Raw genomic sequence first — 23,543 nt, 5'->3', positions numbered from 1 at the left:
TTATTTTTATCAACATAGGTACAGCCTAGACGAGAGCAGGACGCCGCCATGCTACCGTCTCGTTCGTGGCGCGCCGGCGCGCTGGCGTCGCGAGATGGCGAAGGCACTCAACGTATTGGTCCGAACCCTGCCTCAGGAAGCGTGCGACGCGTATCTCACAACTGTAGTAGAACAGGTACTATAGACAATAATTCAAAGTTGGTACCATATACAGTAGAGATGTCAATGCTGTCAAGGCCTTCAAAGTGTTGGTTCGGACTTTACCTCAAGAGGCGTGTGACCAATACCTGACAAATAGAACAGTAGTACCTACCACAAGTACCGTTGACAATGAGGAGGCACCGGTAGAGACATCGCTTAATGGCTAAGGTACTAAACGTGATCGTTCGCATAGCACAGCCATCTTCGGTAATAGGAGTAAATACGTACCTAATACAGAAGAGAAAAGGAAAACGCAAGGTTCTCGTTTTGGATTTTACCATAACAAATATAGTAGAAATTTTCCATCAAAGCAGCTCCGATTTATTGACTTATGCCTTACCTAAGATGCGAGGTACGTCATAATTATAAGTCTCACGATTGTAGAAAAATGTTTTTATACCTCTTTAAGACTTACCATTTTCGCTCCGATAATAACTTATTCAATAATTTCAGGAAGTCCAGCACACAGTTCTAATGAGCGTGGAGGCGGCTCGGCGCTGCGTGTGGGTGTGCCGCGCCGGCGCCGCCGCCGCCGCCGAGCCCGACGCGCCGGACGCCGCGCACCACCAGGAGCTGACGCGCCGATTGCATAATCTACAGAAGGATTTAAAGGTATGACCTCGAAGAGGCACACAGTAATAAACAGGTAAGTTTACACCCTAGCGACTGCCCCATGTTTAGTATGTGAGAGAGGGCACAAGGAACGAGAGTCAAAGACAAACACTGCTTGAACATGGCTTTAATTTAACACTGTTTTATTAATTTGTTCAACCACCTTCATTGAAGGTTGAAGGATTTTAAGAAGCATATAATGAGCCCCCTAGAGCTTACGCGCTTGTGGCGAAAAGCGTGTACTGTACCTTTCGGACACTCCAGGCTTTGGGCCTGTGTTTTAACACTAACCTGCCAAAACTAAGCCTTCGGAGTCACGTACAGGTGCACCCCTCCCGGACGCTTCACCCCTTCGGCCCTACACGGAGCTCGGCCTTCGACCATGGCAATTACGAAACTTGGGGAAGTTGGGAAAGCGCACACCAGTTAGACGCTCCGGGCCTTCGGTCCTACGCGGAGCACGGCTTTCGAGCATACACTTGCACTATTCTTCTTCCTTCGGCTCTACGCCGAGCTCGACCTTTAACCTTTGCAATGGCTGACCATGACACGTTTCACGTAAATCATTACACCTGTGTACCTGGTACAACATACTTACCCGCATTTTGTATTTCAAACCTATGATTTGACCAGAATTCTGTTTTGCAGCTTCATCTAAGCGAGCGCAACATAATACGAGCTTCGGTCCGCGGGCGCTCTGCCCCCGGTGGCGAAGACGAATACACTGAGGGTGTCCGTTCAGCCCTAGGCGAGCGGCTTGATGCGTTGCTCGATACGCTTATAGGCGAGAGCGAAGCGCCTGCCGGCTGTAATGGGATACCGACCAGGTTAGAGCGAGATAGAATACACTGAAAGAGTTCCGTCCGCGCTCGGCGAGCGGCTGGACTCGTTGCAACTGCAGACTAGGTAAATTCGTTGGCAGGTAGATTCAGTACAAGTACAACTCAGTGTCGGTTACAAGCACCACTAACACACAATGAAATATACACATCATCCTTTGGGACAGGTGTCAATAATAAGGTAGCTTTCGAGTGAAATAGAACAGATGCAATCGTACATTGTACAATAATGGTAAAAATGGGCACTAGCGACAGTCAAGTATTAAAACTCTACAAAAATCGCTAAACTGGTATGATGATGGAGACCGAAAGTGGCTATAGAAACTAAAACAAAAAAAATAACTCGTAGTAAGTAAAGTACAGTCAGCGATAAGAACTTGTATAGAATATGTTTTTTTTTTTACAAAAAAAGGAAGAAATTATTAATTTCATACCGATTCAAGACCTTCTAACGAATATTTAATTCTTAAGTTTGTCTTTAGATTCTGAACGGTGTTTTTTCTTCCAGCTTGTTCGACGAGTTGAATGAACACCTCACATTCTGCCAAAAGTCGGCTCAGAGCACCTCCAACCGAGAGATCACCCTTAACGAACTCAAGACGTAAGTATTTCATATAAGGTATTTAATGGGTTTCAACTTTATCTATACCCCCTCCTGCCCTTCGCAAAACCTGCTCTTTTGAAGGGCTACCGATAGCCAACATTCAAATTAATATTTAATAAAAGTACTATGTTGTTTATTGCATTCAATACGCGATTTTATGAAATCGGCTTGATATCAATTAATTGCTGAATTCTCTCAGTTTAAAATGGAGCTAATGGCAAAATTTGTTAAACTAGAATTATCATTTTGTTTTGTGGACATTAAATTAAAGTTATTAAATTAATTCAGAAGTTACAAGTACTTCTGGATCTTCTTTATAAGTCTATAATAAAGAAAACAAAAGAAAACGACAGTGAATGCAGGAGCATCCTCAAGCTTAAGGCCGCTGGCAACTGACAACCTTTTAAACCATAATTGTCGTTCCAGATACGTGACCGGCGACAGTCAAGTCCCACTGGCATTAATAGGGGGCGCCGGCTGTGGCAAGGCTACTTTGGTAGCCCGAGCGGCAACATTGGCACCTACTTGGCAACAGGACCTTGCTGTCATTATCAGGTATTTTTTTACTATTTATACTCTACAAAAACACACTAGGGGTAAGACAGACAAGACTAAATGTCCCAGACTGTGAGATCCCACTGGCATTGATAGGGGGCGCCGGGTGCGGCAGGACCTCGCTGTTATCATCAGGTAGGTATATAGTATCTATTACACCATCGTTATTAAAACACTCTAGGGGTAAGACAGACAAGACCGCGTGTCAAACAGTTCCACTGGCATTAATAGGGAGCGCCGGCTGCGGCAATAATGCTTGCCGCAAGGCTACTTTAGTGGCAAGAGCGGCGAGATTGGCATCTACATGGCAAGAGGAGCTCGCTGTTATCATCAAGTCATAAACCCTTTCTAAAGTGCTCCCTCTCCAGTCCACTTGTTTCAATTGTTTCGTACCCCGTCTAAGCTAATCTTATAACCGTAACGCAAATACGGCAGGAATACCAACTTTTTTATGTTTATTTCTACGTAACACTAGCCTCAACTACGCCGATGTGCAGGTTGGTAGCTACTGCTAAAAAGTTGGAGGTAGTAGACCTCCAACTTTTTAGCAGTAGCTACCAGCCATCACCCTTGTTATCTAAGCAATAGAGTTTATAACCAAATGCTTGTTTGTTACAGATTCGTGGGGCTGACTCCGCAGTCGAGTAGCTCACACCAGTTGCTCAAATCCATTGTGGACCAGTGTCATGTGCTGCACGCTGGAACGCCATATCGCGGCAGAAATGTGAGTACAGTGAGGTTAAAAATCCTCAGATTCTATATAGTTCTAACTGTCAGGAACCAAACAAAAGTTTGTAGTCCGTCTTTTACCTTTCCTTGGATTTGGCATGTTTGGCACGTTCGACTTGGTGCAGTTATCCTCATTTAGCTTAAACATTTTGAGTCGGTGCGAAATATACTAGACTCAAAGGGCATTCAACTTTTTATACAGTTTCATATATTCTACATATTTGCTCACCACCAACTGAAGCGTAGGTAATCCACCACTTAATAGCCACCTGACCAGTGGCGTACCTAACTATAAAATGCCACGAGCTTCTGGCCTAAGAGAGGGCCCCAATTTGACGAAGAGGCAGTGAGCACGGGCTCACCTCGACCTGATCCGATGAATTTGACACGGGAATCAGTTGGTGAGCCAATCAATGGTGAACCAACCTCAATTGATTGACTGATCAAGGAAAATCAGCAGTGAACTATAAGTCTTCCACTACAATGAAACTAAATAGTGACAAAAAGATTGTTGCAACAACACAAAAAAGTTCATACATGATGATATTGATGTGTTTACAGGACGTGGCATCATTGTCAGCGGCGTTACCAAAACTTCTCGGCGCATTGGGGCGCGCCCGCCCAACGTTACTCCTAGTAGTTGGCGCAGACGCGCTGCGTGGCGCGCGTTGGCTACCTTCACGGTTACCAGGCAACGTAAAAATGATTGTTACAGTCACTGAAGGTAACTAAAATCTTTTTCCTACTCCTCGACTGTTATCTGTCATTTATGCATTCATTAACACGAATATAAGAACATACATAAAAGATTTCAAGAAAAGTCTATATTGTCTATTCCTCATAAAAGCTCTTGTGCTTTTATAAGCTATAATGTTACTGCGATTAATGGCTACCAACCTAACAAAACCAAAACGAATACAGTTTTAAACTAAGTGCATTGCTGCCAACTTACAAAATATTCATTTGGTTGCATAGTAAAAATAATTACTTCATAAGTCAGAAACACGCATGTGACACCCGTAATATAGCAACACCCATAGACTACGAAGACCGCTTAGCGTTGCTTGTTAGTCTCCGTAGGCTACGGTGGCCAAAATTGAGAAAAAACTGTCCAAAAAATTAATTTAGCAAGTAGCAAGTACCAGGGCCTCATGAGTTACGAGGAGGTGTCGCCGACCGGCCGGCCGCGGCCCGGGGCGGGCCGGGCGCGTAACAAGGTATGCTCGCGCGTCTTGGCTATATACTTTTGCTATAATTTGTTTACCTAAATTAAGATTTATTTTTGTTGACTCGTAGGAAAAATATTGTATGCAACGTTGTATAAGTAGGTCAAAAAATTCTCGTGGCGTATTCCTTTACAATGTTCGCCTACGCCTTCGGCTCCGGCTCACATTGTAACTCACGCCACTCGCCTTTTTTGACCCTTCTTATACAACTGTTGCATAAAATACTATATTGTTCGTCTTAATAATCCTGACGAGAAGGAAGTTGAAACGTCGTAGTCTCGTAGTTGAAATTAGTCTTATGCCCTTTTTAAAATTTTGTGATGGTGTGAGGGGAGGTAAAGTTAACCAAGCTTCCCTTTAGCTAAGAATATGTAGCCAAATGGTAAAAAACGGAACCCTTATAGATTCGTCATGTCCGTCTGTCTGTCCGATTTTTTTTATTTACTGATTGTTAATGCATATAAAACCATTGTTCATTCGCTGAGGCGCTACCTCCACAAAAAGTTATCTGGGGGCACGGCAGTGCCCCCACCAAGTCGAGCAAAAAAGCATCACGGCCGTACCATCCTTTTCTCGAAGCAATTCAGACCATTTTCGACCCCCTGTAACTTCGTTGTGGATAAAACTAGAAGACTGAAATTTTCAGTAACCATGCAGGCATTGTAAAGACACGGTATATTTCAAATTCCATCCAATTTGAACCAGTATTTTAAGAATTATAACGGGTCAAATTTCTTAATTTTGTCACTTACTGACTCACCGATCATCAAAATTCTAAGGCACTTCTAGCAGACCTAGAAGCTTCAAATTTGGAATATAAGTAGTGTTTGGTGTATGAATCAAGGAAAAACTAAAAAATCTAGAAAAGACCGCAAAGAAAATTAAGCCCATACAGCCAAGTCTTCAGTAAAATTTTTCAATATTGGCTTTATTCGTAACGATGTTTTATTTATGTTTTACGGCAGTTATTATTATTGCGTGCGAAGCCGCGGGTTTAAGCTAGTCCCATATAAATATAGGCGCATGGTAGTGCCCCTGCCAAATCGAGCAAAAAATGGGTATTCCCGTCATGAAAAAAAGTTCATAAGTCAGAGAGAGGGCTTTAAGAAAATTCGTTGCTGGTAGATATACATATATACAATAAGTAGAAGGTACCGAAAAGGAAAAAAGTAGAACTGTCTACAAAATACAAAAAGAAATGAGATCCCATCAAAAACAATACTTGTCAAAAAAACCAAGTCTCGCAACTCAGTTGTTCTGCGGTAAAAAGTTGTGAGATCCATGTAATACCAAGTCGGTTATTAATTTATTCAGTCTCTACTTAAGCGACTTTCTGTCTTAATACGTCCAGTCTCTAAGACACCGATCGTGGTCCATAACAATTGAAAATCAATTGTGTCTGGAATCTCCGTACTCGAAGCATTAAGTTGTTACGTAATAATTAACAGCATCTTATAGTGACGCATATCAATATTAAAATTCTTTAATGTTTTATATAAATATATTGAGACTTGGCCATCGCCTGAAAACACGTGTAAATTCAATCGCCTGAAAACACATGTAAATTCAATTATTTAGTGCGATGGCCAAGTCTCAATATATTTATATAAAACATTAAAGAATTTTAATATTGATATGCGTCACTATAAGATGCTGTTAATTATTACGTAACAACTTAATGCTTCGAGTACGGAGATTCCAGACACAATTGATTTTCAATTGTTATGGACCACGATCGGTGTCTTAGAGACTGGACGTATTAAGACAGAAAGTCGCTTAAGTAGAGACTGAATAAATTAATAACCGACTTGGTATTACATGGATCTCACAACTTTTTACCGCAGAACAACTGAGTTGCGAGACTTGGTTTTTTTGACAAGTATTGTTTTTGATGGGATATACTTATCTTTTAAGATTCAATAATTATTTAACTATTTTTTTTAGAAACCGACGAGCCGTCAAGCTCTGCAATAATGGCGGTGCTGTCCTCCGATGACGGCCCTAAAGTCGTCCGCGCGCCTCCGGTCGGAGCCGACGAGGCGCGGGCGGTGCTGGCGGCGTGTGCGGCCGCGTACAGTAAGACGGGGGCGGCTTCACCGCCTGATGCGGCGGTGAAGGCTGTGCAGAAGTGCACCATACCGCTTTATGCTAAGGTACATATTCCGTGTGGGTTCATGAAGTTTTTTGTCTCGTTCCACCTACTTTTAGAGATAATTTCATATTCATCAAAACGTTTTTTTTTTTTTAATTACGATCTTGTCACTAAATGGTTTTATCTATATGCAAAATTTATAAGGTCTACTTTTTCTTTCTTTCGGTCATGCGTGGTTGAAATATTTAAAGTACAGCCCCGTATAATAAAATATTCTTTCCAACAGATCCTAGCCTGGCAAATCTCCCTATCAGCGGAAACCTTCACTGAACAATCCGAGCCAGAAACAGCACCAGAACTGGTCATCTGCGAGGATCTGGAAGGTCAACTGACGCAGATCCTCATCACCACGGAGGCGGCGCTGGGCGCCGAACGGGTTAAGACGTGCTTGGCGCTGTTGACGGCCGCCAGGAGAGGGTTGGATGATACAGAGATATTGGACATGCTAGCTCATGATGAGCTGTTTAGGAGCGAAGAGACTTACTGTGAGTCACTCTTTGATTAGGGTTTCGTAGTCCTCCTTATAGTGTCGCCATGTCCGTCTGTCCGTCCGTTCACGTCTTTGCACCGTGATCGTTAGTGCTAGAAAGCTGCAATTTAGGATGGATACATATATCATGCATGGCGACAGAATGGTAAAATGGAAATTAAGCTTTTTTTTAGGGTACCTCCTATACTAAATGATATTTTTTGTGTTGACCCAATAGTGTGGGGTATTGTTGGATAGATCTTTTAAAATAAGAGTCGAATAATGGTCTCCAATAACCATTTTTGATAAATTTAATATTTTAGGATATAAATAACTGCTCCGAAAGAAATAAATATGTGTCTCCGTATACCATTTCTTCAAGACTCGCAGATCAGAATCATTAATCTAACCACATTAGCTTGCTACAGACCGTTCATGTAAAGTAATTATACCTATAACGAATATTCCCCAGTGCCGTGGGCCCCCGCGTCGCTGTTCTGGCCGCAGCTGGCGGCGCTGCTGTCGCCGTGGCTGCGCTGGGACGCGCGCGGCGCGGCGCGCTGGCGGGACGCGGCGCTCGCCGGCGCCGCGCGGGACAGGTACCTGCAGGACTGCGAGGACCAAGTACGAAAAACTTTGGTGGACTATTACGAGGTATGTACATAATACCATCCTGTTTCGTGGTTCAGAAATCAGAAATTATTTATTTTCATCGATACAGTATGGGGATTTTACAATACAGTTTTACAGTTCATGTATCTAGCTTGCATGCAAGCGTGCAAATTTATAATCAGTAAAATTAAATTAAATAAATTTAAATTTATATAAAATGTCAAATCAAAATAATTGAAAAAGTTTACATAATAGGCATATCATAAGTAATACAATTATATAACTAAATATCACTAATTTGAATACTGTTAATATTCGAGATACGACTTTACGCTGTAAAAACAACGCTCTAAGAGCCAGTTTGTAAGACTGCGCTTAAAGGCGTTTCCCTCTAGCAGCTTTAGTTCCTCCGGGAGATGATTATATACAACGATGCACATATTAAAGACATTTTTCTTGTATATCATCTTGCGACTTCGAGGGTGATCTTATTGCTAAGACCTTATTGTAATGGATTTTCGTTTAATATTGCTGGCTTAGTCCGTCCACTTCACGTGCCATGAGTACTCTGGGTCTGCGTAGATTATTGCGTCCGCCCACACTATTCCACCTTTTATTAGGTATTTGAAACCTATCGTATCCCATTGCTGGGATTGCATGAAATGGGATTGCCGGCCCCGTATCCCTTTCTGTCAATTCCTTATTTTCCATATATTCCAAAAAAGTTAAAGTAGAGAACACCGTCTATAAAATAAGAACATCTACAAACTCTTTCGTCGCTTTTGTCTGTTGGTTTTGAAAATGAAAAAAGTTCTTCCTTTCTGACTGTGTCTGACCGATGTAGACTAATTGTATACATTGGTCACCTCTCTCTGCAGCTGACTGGACATTTACATATACGTGACTTCTTGCCCTGTCATGATCTTCCCTGCGATGAGTTATATATGCCGGTTTTCTCTATATTCACATGCTTTACCTCATTAAATTGTTTTATTACAGGGTGTCTGGTACACGGAAAACGATCCGAAGATGGCCGGCCGGCTTATATCGCAAGAAAACAAATTCTCAGACGAATGGTACGACTTGTTGCATAAGTGTTACCTATATTAGAATAATTTAAAAAATGTAAAATCTATCTTAGAGTTACGATGTTGGTGAGCTTACAGACAGACACACAGATGCAGACTTTAAACTTATAACACTCTATTTTTTTTCTATCGTTTTATTTTTGCTATCATGTCAGAACATAGGATAAGATAGTCCTTTCTGTTCTCAATGGAGCCTAATTGGCATTGGCGTCTTATTAATATCAATATTCAGAAACTAAAAGGGTTTCTGAATTCATTCAGGTATGGTTTTCCCTTCATTCTGAAACGATATACTAGCCCTCGACTCTAAAAAATATCTTTATTTCAGCTACAACACGCGAAAACTGGATGAGCTGCCGTTCCAACACTACCACTTATCGAAGAACGACCCAGAATCATTCGCCACAAGACCATATTTCACCGAACTGAGCTGGGTTCACGACAAGCTAGCGGCTACCGACTGCGGACATTTTCTGGAAGACATCGCTTTAGTACACATAGACCCCCTGCCTGAACACATTGAGATACTTAAAGAGGTTAGTCCTATGCCACTCTATCGTCCGAGGGTAGGCCTGCTAAAACGAATAAACTTATTTCTAGTATTATAACCCCGGAGACCAATTAGGGAAACTGAGTTTATCCGCAATTCAAAGCGATTTCAAGCAATCGATTAAGTACCACATCATTTATGAATAAATCTAGATACTCTGTACTGTAAAGTAACATTATTACTGACAAGAACTGATATAATTGTTTGATTCAGTCATATTAATGTAAAAATATGATTGGCAAGGCTTAGGCATGAAGCCTGAAGCGTCTCCAGGAATTCTGGACGAGTAATTGTAAATCCCTTCGGCCTTTTGTGAACTAAAATCTAACCACTGTTTCAGGTTTTTGAGCACCATTCCTACGCACTAGACTACGACCACAGACAATTCTACGGCCTCCTCCGAACCACCATGGAGAAACGCCAACGGGAAGGAGTAGAGATCAAATCCAAAATAGTCCACTCATGGGTTGAAGAAATCTGGGAACCACCTATACCTACCTTCTTTCCTGCCAATGAGGAGTTCTGGAAGATCGTAGAAACGAAGGAAAAGAGAGATTTGGCGATGGTAGCTGGGTTTGATAGTAAGACATACGATTTGATTGTGAGGTTCGACACGAGAGGGAAGTTTGTAGCGACGGTTTCAACGGAAAGGGAGGAGATTTGCGTTTGGGATGTCGCACAGTAAGTTCAATTTTTTTTTTTTTACTTTTCTCAATCAAAAGCTGTCCTGATTTTTTGACCTGAAACCTAAGCCCTAATTTAAAGACAGTCACTTGTCTCCAAATAACTACTATGTTAATGAAACATCAGCACACGATTTCCAATTCAAGGGAAATCCTTCCAGAGCAGTTGTTCCCCTGTGAATAATTCGGTACACAGAGAAAGAAGTTCAAGAAGTTGATAACTCTAGATATAAAATTGAAGAAATTTGAATTTTAATTAGAATCACATACGGTTCAAATTCGAGATATCAACTTTTTCCCGCCGTGTACGGAATGTTGATAGGGCATTCCACAAAAAGGCTCACTTTGTCGGGGACGTGATGCGTATACATCTGCCTTCATCTACCCAGCTACCTTAATAATCAGTAGAAGTCTGTATTATTGAATTTAAAGCCGATATTTGGGGTGCTAACGTTATCAAACGTAATCGCATCAAACATCAGCTTCTTAGCTTTATCAGAGGTATTAAAAAATAGCATCACGTATCGGAACCTTTTATTGGATGCCCTGATTCTCGTATATTCCAATAAGTACAAGCCCTCAAGCGATTCTGACTGGCATTTATGTAAATATTGTCCATGTACGGTCGAGAAAATTAATTCTTTAGCAATTGGCGGTTCAAGTAATTTTGTTTGTACGGTCACGTCTGAAAATATCGATAAGAAAAAAGTGCCGACAATATGTATACACGAGTTTATTGCCCATATATTAAGGTAGTGTATACATATTTGTGGCACTTTTTTCGTGTCGATATTTTCAGACGTGACTGTACATACTTATGAGCTAGAATGTAAAGTGAACACATACACTTAGGAGCAAACTGTCACAATAGTAACATATTAGTAGAATGTGGAGAGATTGATGTCGATCAAGAGGAGGGGCACATGGTTAATACATAACAGTACTCCTTGAAAATTTCTAAAAATCGGCCTAACATATGATGTACTTGGCATTTACGGTTATTTTGTAATTTCGAATCGAAAAGTAGGAAAAAACACTTTTTTATTTTTTCCAATATTTCTAGTTCCTATGAAAACTCCAAATTTCAAGGAGCTATGTATTAATCTCGTGCCCCTCCCTTGATCGACATCAACTTCTCCACATTCTACTTCATTCTATTGGGACAGTTTTGCTCCTTAGTGTACCTGCTTAAGTACGTCTTACTTCTTTACAGATGCAAACTAGTAAGAAAGATCACCGGCGTCACCCAGCCAATCAACCTGGTACCTATCGACGAGTACCGTTGTGTGGTGCTCTGTAAGCGAGAGCTTAAGGTCTATGACCTGAACCAGGTATGAACCTACTGCGGGAAGGGGTTGAAAGACCCCATGCAAAGTGAAAAGATCTGGAAGAGATCTCTTATAGGGCTAAGTTCGTCTTTGTACCTCTATTTCTGTAAATTGTATGTAAAGTAAACCTGTGTTGTTTACAATAAAGTGATTAGGCTATTACTACTACCCAAAGTGTGCTTAATTATCCAATATCGGATAGAAGTTTACTTGTACAAAAGAGTTGTGTTTTTCTCATTTATTTATTCTTTGAAATCTTTATTGTAAAAAAATCTTAGGCCATAGGGCACTTTCTAGCAGATGTCGGATCAGACGTGGAATCCGATATCCGACATCTGATAACATGCATCCTATAATGTCGCTCCGACAACTGACGGGAGTTCGACAGGGCTGAAATTATTACAGAGTGCCTCTCCGATATCGGATGTAGGATGGTGCCTATGAGAAAAACAACTGATAGAGAGTGCCCTGTGGCATCAAGTCTGAGAATCAAGTTAAACTTGGAAAAATGACAAGCATCGAGTTGATCTGATGATGGAGACAGGAGGTGGCCATTGAAACTCTGCGTAAAACAACGCAACCTATTGTGTTTGGGGTTTTACGGATTGTCTCGATGAGTACTAGTTGCCTGTGGTAAAAAAAGTACAGTCAGCGATAAAAACTTATACCAAAAATTAAATGTTTGCAAAAAGCTTATTTTTGTTAGACACTGATTTAAACTTTCACGGTATTTACTTATTACGCAACGCCGTCCTCGAAACATCAGACGTAAATATAAAATTAAATTTTACGTGTTGTAGTAAATATTTTTATTTTGTTTGCACTCAGGGTAAATTCGTGGTATCCCTGAAAGGCGTGATGAATCAGAAGATGCCTTATTACGGCCTCCACGACTCCAAGCACCTTGTCGCTTTATCACGCAATAGGATGTACGTCAACCTGATGAACATCGAGACTGGGGACTGTGTCACCACTTTCAAGGCAGGCGAGGACAGATTCCTGAATTCCCTCCTGGTGTCTGGCGATGGAAGGTAGGGTTTAAATATCTAAGTATCGTCATAGAGAAATAAGATGTAATAGAGTGCTCACTGCATACATCAGTTTTGGTACCAAAACGCTTATTATTTTCGTAGTCGACATCTAGCGTCAAGTAGCAGATTTATCAGTAACGCTACTTGACACTGGATGTCAGGAGTGGCGCAACTGACCAAAAGTGAATGCTCAACCATATAACACTAATATTAGAAGAAGAAAGAGTTGAAAATAGAGTTCCAGTTAATCCGGTTATAATATTAGCTGAAAATTGTTGAGCATTAGACTATTCGTTCGTCACAACATCGACAACATGTAAACGCCTTTTCTCACTAAGGCCTCAGTAACTCTGTGTGATAAGGGTGTGAGCCGATTTCTATGAACACTTCACTGTACAAGGAGTACATACCTATTTAGGAGCAAATTTAGGGCACAAGGTAAACACAATTATACTACTGCGGATTCTCACAAATCCATCAATATTAGGAGACTTGATCGTCTATCTTACTCTGTTACACAGGGTGCTGGTATGCGGAGACGAGACGCAAAAACCGTTCCCACTCCTAGTATGGTCACTGACGTCACGCAAGCTGCTCTACGACTTACGTATACCGCACCATGACTTCGTCACGTCGAAGGCTGCTATCACGTATGAGGGTAAGTTTCATAGCTTTTTTTGCTTGTCAGTTCTTTCACCCCTCTCCTCTTTATTTTCACCTCTTGTTAATTTAGTTGCCTAACTTCGTTTCTAGGCCAAAAAGCCCTAATTTGAACTCATATTCCAGGTTCATACGTGTGCGTGGTCTCTCGTGAACTGGACGAGCCTAGTCCCAACTTCATCGTGGTCTATGACCTCCAGTCAGGCACGCTCTTCAAGAAGTGGAAGCCTGGCTGTGACACGGTAGCTCTGGCTATCAGTTCGGCTGACGGCTGCGTGGTGTCGGGGTTGGCTGATACTAGAATACTGGTCTGGGATCTGGTCACAGGTAGGATCTTCAGTCAGGCACGCTCTTCAAGAAGCGGAAGCCTGGCTGTGACACGGTAGCTCTGGCTATCAGCTCGGCTGACGGCTGCGTGGTGTCGGGGTTGGCTGATACTAGAATACTGGTCTGGGATCTGGTCACAGGTAGGATCTTCAGTCAGGCACGCTCTTCAAGAAGCGGAAGCCTGGCTGTGACACGGTAGCTCTGGCTATCAGCTCGGCTGACGGCTGCGTGGTGTCGGGGTTGGCTGATACTAGAATACTGGTCTGGGATCTGGTCACAGGTAGGATCTTCAGTCAGGCACGCTCTTCAAGAAGCGGAAGCCTGGCTGTGACACGGTAGCTCTGGCTATCAGCTCGGCTGACGGCTGCGTGGTGTCGGGGTTGGCTGATACTAGAATACTGGTCTGGGATCTGGTCACAGGTAGGATCTTCAGTCAGGCTCGCTCTTCAAGAAGTGGAAGCCTGTCTGTGACAAGGTAGCTCTGGCTATCAGCTCGGCTGACGGCTGCTTGGGATTGGCTGTTACTAGGACACTGGGGGCCGATTATTGATTTCGAGCGTTCGATTTCGTAGCTTGAAAATCTATGAAAAACAACGAAACGCTATATTTGAAATATGAGCATTAGACATTGGGAATCTAGTGGTATGGAAGTAGTGGAGATAATATTAAATGGAAAACACGAAATCGAGCGATTGAAATTCAATCATCGCCCCCCGTGTCTGGGATCTGGTTATAGGTGGGTTTACTCGTAATTGTTGATAAATTTTAACTGGATCAGGACTACCGCGAAGTTGTCAAAGCTACTCGAAATGCTTGGCTATGATTTATGCCACATCAATACGGGGAGTGATGGAGTTAACAGTCTTTGATGTTTCTGGTATGCTAACGAGAGACTGTAGGTGTATGTATAGATATGTGTAAACCTACGCAATATGAGCCGGTCAGTTAAGGCTTTTGATCTAGACATGGACACATAAAGGAACCTAAGTGAAAAATTTCAAACCTAAATACTGTAATTGCAAATTCGACACCTAGATTTGATCATTATCATGGTTTCTGGTGCCATATGTTCTGTATTTACTTGACTATCTAGGTCCACACAGAGCGAGCAACCTCGAGAGGAAATTACCTCGCGAAGCAGCTTGGTCGGTGAAGACATTCGCCCGAGGCAATGCGGCGGAGACACGTCTCCACAGACCGGCCTGCTTCGCGCGGCAATTTCCTCGTGAGGCGGCTATTCTGTGCGGAGCCGCCTATTATCAAACGCGCTTGAATTACAAACTAATCTATCTATTATCTAATCTGTGCAGGGAACTGCCGCCTGACGCTACGCGGGCACGGCGCGGCTCCGGCGCGTCTCCGACTGGCCCGGGCCGGCGGCGTGCTGCTGTCAGCGGATGACCAGTGCAGGGACCTGTCTGTGCGACTGTGGGACCTTCATACAGGTAATTAGTTGGTAAATGCTACATTTTGTAGAATGTTATCACAATTCCGCGCGTCTCCGGCTGGGCCGGGTGGGAGGCATTCTGCTGTCGGCTGACGATGCCTGCAAGGGACAAATCGGTGCGCCTCCGGGGCTGGCATACAGGTAATTATAGTCTGACAAACCAAATTGCCAGACTATATGTTCTTAAATTTCGTAGATATGTTTCATTTTCCAAAATTGTATGCCATAAAACGCGACTCATTTCCATTATTCAAAATTTAAAACATTATGATTCAAAAAATGTAGATGTGTCTGCGCTTCCGTATCTCCTACATCGCCATAAGAGTAAGTTAAAATTTTACTCGTGACTTTAACCTACTCGTAACGAAGTTCTAACCACCTATTCAACCCCCACAGGAAAGCTAATAGCAGTATACACACCGCCCGAACGTATCACCTCCTGCGAGGTGCTGCTAGGGGGCTCCGTGCTGGCGCTGGCGCTAGAAAACTACAAGGAGATCCTTTGTGTCAAGCTCTGCGGGCCCCCTGTAGATTCAGTCACTCAGGTAAATAGTTCATTAAAAATAAATTATGACCGTTCTAAGCGCGTCTCACACTAAGTATCTACACCTGATACTTCTGAATAAAAATAACCATAGAGATTCAGAATCTGGTATCGGTGAAGACTGGCTAATGTTGATATCAACATCTTCCAGCCGCGCGAGTTTTTCGAACTACCCGCACTTGGTCTTGTTTATTGACTTGAACGTACACGATCACGGCGACAACCCCGTCTTCGAAACGTCGAAGGCAGATTTAAAACTTAATACGCGATAAGTCCCGTTTCAATGAGTTAATAATGTGTTAATGTGTTAATATCGTGAAAGTTCTAATCAGTATTCTGAATCTTAATTTGAAGCCATGTGCTATCGCCCTACACCACGGCTTTTAGGGATGTAGACTGGTCGATTTTAATATGTTATATAAGCGGTACACAACCTAACGGAATAGTGAATCCGAACTTTCACTTCGTCTCAACCTGTGTCGTCACGATAAAATCGTGACCTGATAACCACGATATAGAATAAAAGCATTATCTGTTCATTTTAGTTATATTAATCCTTTCAATTAAAATTGTAAGAAATGTCCATAGTTTATCGACATGGCCACAGCCACCTACACATTGTTAATCGTACAAAAAAACCAAGAGGTTACGGTGACAGCTGGCTTTCGCTTCATCTATTGGATCTCATATAGCTATGGAGAATATGTATTTCCAGGGCCGCGACGCGGAGTTCGACGACCGGCCGTACGGCGAGCCGGCGCTCGAGGGCCGCGCGTTCGACGTGCGCGGCGCCGAGACCTGCTGATATGGCCGTCTCCGTCTCAGCGTCGCCTTCAGCCATTGCTTTAGGACCTGGCTCTACACCTGCATAGTGCGATTCTAAATCATCGTTCAATAAAAAAAACATACGAGGTGCCGCAGTAGCCGATTCAAGCTTTTTCACGACCAGAGGCAGGGCCGACATCGAAACTCGAATATGCAAGAGCGATAGAGAGGCAGATAACGATTTTTGATTCGGCCCTCTCGTTGTAAAGTGCGCTTCTAAAGGGGTTCTTCTTCTTTTCTGGCTGTCGCGTCCATCCAGCTTCGAGCAGTGAAGCGGGCATGCGGGGCACGCCAGTAGATGTTGATTTCTTGATAATATACCTAAACATGTTTATACAAAATAATGATGAATATGAATCACAAAGAAACTTGGGGATATGGACGAGGTACCAGTATCCATGTCACCTGTTTCTGGACTTGGCTCTTTACTTGCATAGAGTCAGATCAAGCTAAACTTGCAGCGATTTTATTAGCTATTAGCATAGACTGTCAACTTCTATGAAATTATGACGTTTAAAATAACACTTGCACAGCCTTTGCTATCAAAATCACTGTAGAGTTACCTTGGTCTGATTCCTTTTCTCAACATATTTCGAAATCGGACAAAGTTATTCGGCCATTGTTTCATTTTCATTGGATAATGAAACAGTAACTAATATTTAAATGGTGAACATAAGCATATTTAGGAAGCTACATAAAAAAATCATAAAAATGTATTCTCAGTTGTTACATAAGGGACCCTAATATTGTCTAGGAAGAGTTCCCATCAAAATCGAAATAAATGCAAAAACAAATAGGTACCTACATATTTTTAAATAAAAAAAGAATATCGTGGCACGGTGTAGGCCGAGTCCTTCAATGTACATTTGTAACATCATTTTACTTCTTGACCATACACCGCACTCGAGGAGACAGTTTCCGGGCACGTCAGTTGGTAACAAATACCTTATTCTGACAACTCGAAAATTCATTGATTTATTTGCAAACATTACCAACTGACGTGCCCGCAAAATGCCTCCTCGAGTGCGGTGTATGTTCCTGACTTTTTTGAAAATATTACCCTAGTAAAGAATATTAACCTTCGTATGACCAAAGAGAATTTGAAATAGAGGTTGAGATTGTCACAGAAAATTTTGTGGCCACAGTAAATTTACTTCCATCTTTCGACAAATGATTTAAAATTTTAGAATCCACCAATCCACCTCTATTCCAAATTCTCTTTGGTGTGACGTAATAATTTCGTATGGAAGTATAGATACTACTGACCAAAAAAGGGTTAATAAAGAACCAATACTTTATGTAATGTAATATAGGTACATGGATTGTTTCTTTATTTAAGCCTAAGAATGGATGAATTTGCTTATATTAAAAACAAACTAATAATAAAGACATGTGCCGAGTTGGGCTCAAATAATATTTCAACGGTTTCAAATGTATTTGATTATGACGTTTGATTAAGGCTCATTCTAGACGAGATGCAATCTTTGGGTAAATTGTCTATGGTTACAAAATTCTGTCAGTATTTGAAAAACTGACATAGGTAATCCTGTCAGAACTAAAGCCCGACCAGAAACATGTAATCATTGTCAAGACAAGAGGGCGCTCTTTCAGTTTAGTTTAGTATGAAAAATTTAGTTCCAATGAAATTCCGCAATATGGCGAGTGATCATATATTACTGGTCATGCTTTTACAGATCACAATCTGGAATTCCGTCCCGTATACAGTGAGCCATAACCAAAGTATACATCCATCTCTTTTACAGTACCATTCTGTGCGTGTCAGAACGAGATGGATGTTTAGTCTATGGCATGTAATATCTGCGCGGTGTAATGTTGCCAGTATGTTAAACTCGGAATCGTATGGAAATAAAAAAAAACTTAAATGTTTTGATCTATTACGCTTATTAATTACATAAAAATAATTGTATTTTAGTGAATTCTCTATCAGTAATGTTGATGTTTAGATGTAATTTTGTGGTGAATTTAGGATAAGTGATTTAATGCCCAACACGGACTTACAGTGATACCACAAATATAAGTTATATCAGCGACTACCCAAAAGCTCATATCATATGGTATGCCAGTGAAAGGGCTCCTCTACGCGATGGCCCAGCGTAGGCCAGTCTAAGGGACGCAGCTATGCGGTGGAACGAGATAGCAATATCACTTACTCCCTCTAACGCATAAATGCGTCCCTTGGACTGGCCTGCGCTGGGCCATCGTGTAGAGGAGCCAAAAAGAAGTAGGTAGGTTTAATTTGGTCCACACGTAGCCAATGAATGTTACTACCTCGCTCTAACAGACAACTACCTTGAATATACATACATTCGCATAATGTGGACGCACCAATCGCCAAGTTATTTTGACGCCAATTAAGAGGAAAGAATAGCTTTTCGGATCTAACACTTACTACCGTACACAAATACCGTTACTTGTATTTTTTCTATGAAATTCCATTTCGGGAGAACTTTCACTAAATAAAACTAAATCCTAACAAATCACTTTGATTTACTGTCGATCGCTTCAGCATAATATATTCTAGCTTTATAGGCCTCGTTTTTTGAAAATAAAAATTGTTTTTTTGTTTTGCAAATGTTGAAAAAAGGAAAATCAATAAACCTAGTTTTTTATTGTCAACAACATCATGGAAGATGGAAAATATTTAGAAGTGGAAAAACGTTTTCTCTTCGTCTATCACGTGGAATAATTCTCTCTTAAAGTTCATTGTCACTGTATCAAGGTACAGAACAGACTGTTTAAAAGAAAGAAATAGAAAGAAAAAACATTTATTTATGACAAAACAAACATAGATGCACAAAACACGTCGACAATACAATGTATAACATTTAGCGCAAAATGCCAGAAAAGGGTCACAACTCAGCATGTAGCTGGCAACGCCAGCGCTGCTCCTCCGTTGTGTTGATCGTACGCACATTCGTGTAACTTATATTGGTATCACTGAAGTTTCTCGTCAGTCCTTTGGACGAACTTAGGACCTCTTAAGTAGGTAGCATTGATACATTTAAACTGCGAAACTAAATAAAAATACAACATTGCAGTATTGACCACACTAATATCTAACTTAGTTGTCCAATTTATGTACTTGGTAATTTCATCGTCAGTTTAAATGAATCTATGCTAGAATTAGCCCAAGATAACGCAACTATTTTAATAACACACGCAATGCAAGTTTTATGCATACGTACATAATTTAATAGAAGATTGATTTTTAAAATAACACTACGTGTGCTATCAAAATCGTTCCAGACTTGTCTTGGTCTGACAATATCAAAACAAAGAGGAATATAATATGTGTATAATGGTGTTGTAAGTCAATTTTCACAACTGTCTCATTTCACTCTAGTCCACTCTCAACCAGTCAAATAGATGTGTTATTTTTGTTATGTACGACTTTATTTCCAAGGAACTTAATTTCAAGCATAACTATATTTTTCAAACTTGATGGGTACGCTGATAGGTGTAATTTCAATACAATTTTGCGAGATTTAGCTTTTTTAGGGGATAAATTATATGGAGATGACACCTGTCACCCTACTCATCGAGTTTGAATAATACTATATTATCAAAGATTTAATAATTGTCATAATTGTGTAAGATGAGCAAAGTCAAACACAATTTCGTGCTTGGAATATGACAACTAAACGAGATAGCGCTGTACGGGTCCGTACATTATGTGCAAAGATATATAACTCCGTATACGATAAAGCAAGTCTAAGAAAAAAACGTGCCTGTAAAAATCAAGAAATTTATGCTCGAATAGATGGTAATATAACTTTATACTCGAGTAGAAGGCGACACCGTTTGATATTTAACACATATAAATAATCAATACATTTTCAAATAGCCATATGTAATTCTAGATGGCAGTAAAATTAGTTGACTACAAAATTTACTTGGACAATACGCCTATACTAAATTCTCTTTGATTATGCAGTAACTTTGGCTGTCATTTGATGTTTGACAATTCAGTGACCATAAAACTAAGGCGTGTGGAATTAAAAGGAGTGACATCTCTTATGGTACAACTGTTCCAAAAGTGTCCAGCTGTCAGCTCTAAATAATAGTTCCAAATCTCTCCAGAGTAGCGCTAGAGTAGCTAAGAACCTAGGCGTTATTGACGAAGTGAAGTGCGCTGTCTATGATTTGAATTTTTTGTTCAAGTATTCTAGGTATTGTACCGCCACCTATTTAAGGTTTTTTGATCACACTTTTTGGTACATGGAAATTGTATTCCTGACTTCCACCATCCGTACAGAAAACCTATGGAGCAGTACAGCGCCATCTGTTTCAGGTATAAAACTAGCGGCCACGATTTTATTTTAATTTTACATTTTTGTTACAATCATTAATTCTTTGCTACTGTATTATGTAAAAGCAGTAAGTTGCTTGGAATTAAGAACCATGTCATAGACTTGTTTGTGTTTTTATTGAAATAGGTCAGTTATTACGTATTAAAGTGGGAACCAAAAAGCGACATCTACTGTTGAATAGCTGTAACTTGTACAAGTTTTAACTTCTAGTAAAAAAACCGGCCAAGTGCGAGTCGGACTCGCACAAGAAGGGTTCCGTACCATTACCTATAAAACGGTCACCCATCCAAGTACTGACCCCGCCCGACGTTGCTTAACTTCGGTGATTGGATGAGAACCTCGAGATTGGAAAGATATTTTATTCTGTTTTTAATATTTGTTGTTATAGCGGCAACAGAAATACATAATCTGTAGAACTTCATGAGCTACAGCCTGGTGACGGACGGACGGACGGACAGCGGAGTCTAAGTAATAGGGTCCCATTTGACCCTATGGGTACGGAACCCTAAAAAACACGTTTAGTACATTTTTGCTACAACCTACCAAAACTTGAGACTTATTTGGCTTAAAAAAGGTACTCCTACTCAAAATACCGGAAGGCTGGCCTTTTTTAAATATTAATTTATCTATTGTTATGTTCTCATAGGTATGTAAACTGATCAATTTGTTCATTGTCACATTCGATTAAGTGGATTGGAAGTCAAAAGATATTAATCTACATCTTTGTAAAATGTTTTCGGACAATTGAGATGTATGTTTTAAGCTTACACCAAATATTCTCGTCACAAAAAAAAATGAAAAATTTCGGTGTTAGATATATATTGGGGCTGGAAAGTAACGTCAAATGCTTACCAATAACAGCGTAAACAAATTTGAAATAAAACGAGTCGAATGAAGTCAAAATTATGAAATACTACTACCTAAGCCTGACCAGAGAACGCTTTGACCACGATAGGCGCAATCATCATAGGAACAAGCTTTAAATGCAATTAATATTTCGCAGAATGGACCAATTTTAAATTTACAATTATTTTAACTACATTTTAAATACTACTATAGCCCGACCAATATATGATCATTGTCAAGAGGGCGCTGTTATTCTCATGTATAGGGTGACAGTTCAGTTTAGTATTAAAAATTTAGTTCCAATGAAATTCCGCAATATGGCGCGTGATCATATATTACTGGTCAGGCTTTAGCAACATTTTTATCTGACTAAAAGTGAAGTTCTTGTTGGTTGGCATACAATTGTTGAGTGAATGGCTGAGTTAAAAGCTTTTGTAGCCCTGACGTTATACCTAATAAATAGATAAAGCTATCTATCATCGAAATTCTTCATCCTTCCCCTTCACAATTAATATATATTTAAAACCCACAAAGTACTTATTCTTAGTATTATTTGTTTCCACGGGATATCAAATCGTGGAATATCTATAACCATTATCCCCCTTATTCATAAACGTGTACTAACGTTTATGAATAAGGGGGTAAATGTAAAGCTAACCGATGCTGGTACATCGCCCTAAATATATTATATGTTAAGGTAACCATTTTTCTTTTTACATTGTGGGGGTCTACCATGACTGTTTTCTATACTGTTTTGAAGGAAAAAAAGACAATTTTATTACAATACGGTTTTACCTCACAAAGCAGTATGCTATAATAGTCTAGAGTAGACTCCCTTGGCGTTGCATATTCTAAATAAATAGAACAGATATATTATAAAAGATACTTATTTAGAGGACACAATAGTTATGTAATATCATCGGCTGAACCAGTGAGGAAATGAGAATGTTAAGTAATTTTCTTACCATGAGAAATAAGCGAAAGAAAATTTCGACTATTCTCATTCTTTTAATAGGGGATATTACGCAAAACTCTGCGTAGGGGTCGCCACTAGCACATACGATTACTGAGGGTCTACCGCGAAACACGAAAATATTATGATGCGTGATATCACAGTGAAAACTTCTCAAAAAAACTGCTTAAAGCATAGTATGTATAAGTTACTCTATGGTTTACAATATGTGCTAGTACTGCTGTCTGGCGTCAGAACATTGCGGTAATACTCCCAATTAAATGAAATGTGTAATTTTTGTTGATAATTCAGTCTTTTCCATGAAAGTATCGATAATATGATTAAGAAAATATATAAAAAATAAACTGTATGACCCAATTGTGTCAAGTACGGCTAAAATGCAGCAATTACGAAACTCTCTGAAAATTTAGAATAGAACAAAAAAAGCAAGTACAAAAATGTAATCTTAAAAAAATGACATTTCATTTTGAAAACTTGAACTATCCAGCAACATCCAGTTAAATGAAACTTAGAAATAAGAACTCAAACGGCCCGTTTCCTCACTGGATTTGCCCTCGCACCCCCTTAACAGGGGATACGCCAATTTTAACTCCACTACAAACTGTAACTGCCACTTTAGTAGTTAGTTACGCGGTTATCACACTGGTGTAACTCTCACGTTGCTCCGGTGTATGAGGGAGACAGCGACGTATATAGCAATGTCCCGCTCGCATACCGGAGCGGCGTGCGGGTTCGCATCCAATGTGAAATCGCCTTAGGCTAAGTTATGTTAATGTAAAGTGCACAATAGATACCTTATGCACAAATTAACTCGTTTTTGGTTGTCATTCTAGAAACAAATTATTAATTTTGCAAGCGCAAGTTAACTGTCGTATCCCAGTGAAATAGTAATAATCGTACATTAATAAATC

The 23,543-nt window shown here is 40.4% G+C and overlaps 1 protein-coding gene across 2 annotated transcripts in view; it reads left to right on the top strand.

Annotated features, from left to right (window-relative positions):
• Positions 1-21,092, top strand: part of LOC133530203 (NACHT and WD repeat domain-containing protein 2) — a 73,950-nt gene extending 52,858 nt beyond the window's left edge. Inside the window, exons 7-26 of one of the 2 annotated variants that reach the window (XM_061868061.1) lie at positions 19-175; positions 655-813; positions 1,462-1,640; positions 2,161-2,253; positions 2,683-2,811; positions 3,430-3,535; positions 4,102-4,264; positions 6,711-6,919; positions 7,145-7,403; positions 7,860-8,041; positions 8,999-9,075; positions 9,416-9,623; positions 9,978-10,318; positions 11,534-11,651; positions 12,477-12,679; positions 13,201-13,337; positions 13,466-13,666; positions 14,977-15,111; positions 15,510-15,658; positions 16,373-21,092. In XM_061868061.1, the coding sequence (XP_061724045.1) occupies positions 19-175; positions 655-813; positions 1,462-1,640; positions 2,161-2,253; positions 2,683-2,811; positions 3,430-3,535; positions 4,102-4,264; positions 6,711-6,919; positions 7,145-7,403; positions 7,860-8,041; positions 8,999-9,075; positions 9,416-9,623; positions 9,978-10,318; positions 11,534-11,651; positions 12,477-12,679; positions 13,201-13,337; positions 13,466-13,666; positions 14,977-15,111; positions 15,510-15,658; positions 16,373-16,462 (3,295 nt within the window). In that variant the 3' untranslated portion in view covers positions 16,463-21,092. Of the gene's footprint in view, positions 1-18; positions 176-654; positions 814-1,461; positions 1,641-2,160; positions 2,254-2,682; positions 2,812-3,429; positions 3,536-4,101; positions 4,265-6,710; positions 6,920-7,144; positions 7,404-7,859; positions 8,042-8,998; positions 9,076-9,415; positions 9,624-9,977; positions 10,319-11,533; positions 11,652-12,476; positions 12,680-13,200; positions 13,338-13,465; positions 14,515-14,976; positions 15,112-15,509; positions 15,659-16,372 lie in introns of those variants that run through there. The other variant, XM_061868060.1, reaches the window with a different exon arrangement.
• Positions 21,093-23,543: the final 2,451 nt, after the last annotated feature.

The sequence above is a fragment of the Cydia pomonella genome, chromosome 22, assembly GCF_033807575.1.
Source record: "Cydia pomonella isolate Wapato2018A chromosome 22, ilCydPomo1, whole genome shotgun sequence".
NCBI lineage: Eukaryota > Metazoa > Arthropoda > Insecta > Lepidoptera > Tortricidae > Cydia > Cydia pomonella.
The sequence above is the reverse complement of the archived record's forward strand: the minus strand, read 5'-3'. Positions and strand labels throughout refer to the sequence as shown.